At 55.0% G+C, this 3,246-nt stretch overlaps 1 protein-coding gene across 1 annotated transcript in view; it reads left to right on the top strand.

Moving 5' to 3' along the window:
* The window catches only part of LAMC3 (laminin subunit gamma 3), a 68,401-nt gene that overhangs the window by 55,899 nt on the left and 9,256 nt on the right, over nucleotides 1-3,246 (top strand). The window contains exons 23-24 of the mRNA XM_011370038.2: nucleotides 227-376; nucleotides 2,229-2,331. Coding sequence (XP_011368340.1) covers nucleotides 227-376; nucleotides 2,229-2,331 — 253 coding nt within the window. The remainder of the gene's footprint in view (nucleotides 1-226; nucleotides 377-2,228; nucleotides 2,332-3,246) is intronic.

Genomic DNA, 3,246 nt, shown 5'->3' with positions numbered 1-3,246 from the left:
CCGGCTGACTCGCACGAGGCCGCCCTTCTACAGATTGGTGGGGCTAGAATCGGAGTCTCGGGAGCGCCAGGCCCCCCAGCCTGGCGTCTCGCACCCTTGCGCCTCTGCGTCCCTGTGTTCACAAGCCCCTCTCCCTGCCATCCGTGCCCGGGCACCTCCACCTGCCCGTGACCTGCCCTGCGGACCTTCCTGCCGCGCCCTGCCTGAGCCCTGCATCTCCTTGCAGCCGCGGAAGTCTCAGGCCCAGGGCCTGGACCTGAAGGTGCAGGTCCTTGAGAAGACAGTCACGTCCAGAGAGCGCAGGGTCACCGAAGTGGCCCGGGCCCTCCAGGCCACCGCCCAGGCCGTGCTGCACAAGGCAGAGCCCCTCACGCAGGTAGGCCCTTGTCCTTCGAGAGAGGCACCTGGAGGAGTTTGGGGCTGCCCCAGGGGTGGTGTGGGGTTGGGGTCTCAGAGGAGGGAGGAGCAAAGACTAGCTGTAGTTGCTTCCATCCTTCTAGTGTCTCCCCCAAAACTTCAGTGAACCTCAGAGTCAGCCAGGGCAGAAGAAGGAAGGGTAGAGGTGTGGAAGGAGGCAGGCTGGACAGACGGACGGGCGCACCCGCAGCAGCCAGGGCCGCGCCCACCACCCTCACTAATTGGCCGGGACTCATTCATTCATTCTTTCCTTCACTAGTTCATTCACCCCGTATTTAGCAAGCACCTGCCCTGCTCTTAGTGGTGAGCCACACAGGTTGGCACTTGCCGCCCAGAAAGGGAGACAGTGTTAAATGACCAGGGAATGCCAGGAGAATTATGGGGTGGATTTAGCCCAGTCCTGTGGCGTCCAACCTGGCAAAGTATAAAGACCTCTGAAACTGCTTTTGAACTTTTCATCTGGAAATAATTTTAGGCTGACAGAAAGGTCGCAAAGGGAATACAAGGAATTCAGACATACCCGTCACACAGATTCCCCATATGTAACGCTTTACCTAGCCACGGTACAGGTGTCGCAATGTAGAAATCGGCGTGATAGAATACGGCGAACTAATCCACCGACCTATTCAGATCCTGCCACCTCCTGCAGTGACAGCCTATCCCATAGCATCCTTACTTTCCCTGTAAAGACAGGGAATGAAGGGTAAGGTTGTTTGTGAGAAGTGGGTGAGCTTTGCATCCAAAGAGCGGGGCCCCGTGCCTGGCGCACACTGGGGAGCTGTGCTGTGTCACAGTTCAAACCTTGGCCCCCGGGTTGGTACCCGCTGATCCAGTTCATCACCCTTGTCCAGAGCAGGGATGCCAAGTTGAGAGGGGCCTCCCCGAGCCTCTGAGCACCATGGCAGTCGGGGCCAGAGCCCAGCGCGTGGTGCCAATGCCACCGCAGGGTAGCCCACCTTTGCCTCCCAATCTGCTAAGTGTCCAGAGTCAGACTGAGACACGAGAGCTCTCGGGGCATTGAGTGGCTCTTCAGACCCATTTGATTCATTATTTATTATAATTTTAATTTTTTTTTTTATCGAACCGAAATTCACATAACACAAAACGAACCATTTCGAAACGCCGTGGCATTCAGCACATTCACGATGTGGTGCAGCCTCCACCTCTGTTTCATTCCAAACACTCATCACCCCAGAAGGGAAGCCCATGCCCATTGAGCAATCCCTCATTCTTCCTTCCCCCCGATCCCGGCAATCATCCACCTGCTTTCTCCGTCTGTGGGTTTACCTGTTCTAGGCATTTTACATAAATGGAATCCTACAGCATGTGGCCTTTGGCGTCTGGCTTCTTTCACTTGCTACGGTCTTGAGGTTCATCCACATTGTCTCATGTATCAATATTCATCCCTTCTACTGCGTGGATGAACCACATTGTGTGTATCTGTTCATCCAAAACACCCGTACAGTCTTGTCGAGTGGCGGTGAGGAGGAAACTGATTTTTTATGGTAAAAGTTGTATAATAAATAGCTTCACTATTTGAGACACAGAAGCATTCTGAAAAATTCTCAGTCGCCCATCTTGCCTTTAGTTATCATGTTCCAGTTTTCTTTCAAGCTTTTCCAAGACAGGCAGCTTCTTGGGAGAGATAGTCAGCGTTTAACATGTGTATAATCCTGGTAAGCAGCGTAGTTAGTTGTCAGAGTTTGGGAGACGTTTTGGGACCTAGTACATGTGAGGTCGGTGACCACCTAACCTGATTCTGGGTGGCACACCTGCAGGCCACCTGCCCAGCCTCTCCCTTCTCTCTCCAGCTGCAGCAGGAGGCCACAGCCGCCCTGTCCCAGGCTTCCTCGTCAGTTCAGGCTGCCTCAGTGACTGTCACGGGAGCCAGGACTCTGCTGGCTGACCTGGAAGGTATGTATGTGTGCCCTGCTGAGGCCTGGACTCATCAATGCACAGACCTGCCCATGACAGCCAACTGGACTCGCCTCGACCAGGGCAGGCTTAGCTGCAGGGGACAGAAGTCCAGTCATGTGGGCATAAGCGAACAGACAACACTGTCCATCAGGACATCTCCTGGAGCTGCTTGTCTCTCCCCGTGTCCCACACCACTCACCGGTACTTGCTCACGTGACCATCCCCCCTCAGACCATATGCAGAGCCCCTATGCGAAGGCCACATAGAAAACAATCTGATGCCATCGGCTGCCTACTCTTGGCCTAGTCCACTCTGCCGGTGGTCCCGCTACATGCTACAAATATGGCTGCTGTGGTCCAGCGTGCAGCGGGGGCTACGGGGCGGGACACAGTTTCCCTTTCGAAGGGGGTGCGGATCTGTGCTGGTCCAGGTCTCTTTCAAGCCTTAGGAAAATGAAACTAAGTGCTCCTATTTTGCAGGCGAGTAGACTGAGGAAAGGAATTGATATCTCTCCCTGGTTCAGAGCCGAGTTGAATGAAGCCAGCCAGTGTTACGATCCTCGGTGTCCCCCGCACCATGGGCTCCTGTGGTGTCCTTTTTGCTCCAGAGAGAAGCCCCCTTGCCCTTTATTTCTGGCTCTGTTCCAATGAGCTGGATAAGGCAGGAGCTCACCCTGAGCTCCTGATGACTTCGGGGTCTGAGACCAGAAGTCAGGCTTCTGCCGTCACCTTGGTTCTGTAGTCTCCCGCCCTGGCCCCACCCATGGCCCGTAAGAGACGTGGGCCCAGACCCTTGGGGTGAGCTAGGCAATTACCCCTATTCTCTAGGTTCCTCTACATTCTGAAGTCCTGGGCGCCTGTCAGGGGCTTCCAGCAGGAAAGGTGTGGCTGTATGTGCTTATCTCCGACCTGC

This window comes from Pteropus vampyrus, unplaced genomic scaffold (assembly GCF_000151845.1).
Source record: "Pteropus vampyrus isolate Shadow unplaced genomic scaffold, Pvam_2.0 Scaffold158, whole genome shotgun sequence".
Classification (NCBI taxonomy): domain Eukaryota; kingdom Metazoa; phylum Chordata; class Mammalia; order Chiroptera; family Pteropodidae; genus Pteropus; species Pteropus vampyrus.
Note: the sequence above shows the minus strand (reverse complement) of the source record. Positions and strands in the feature narration are given on the sequence as shown.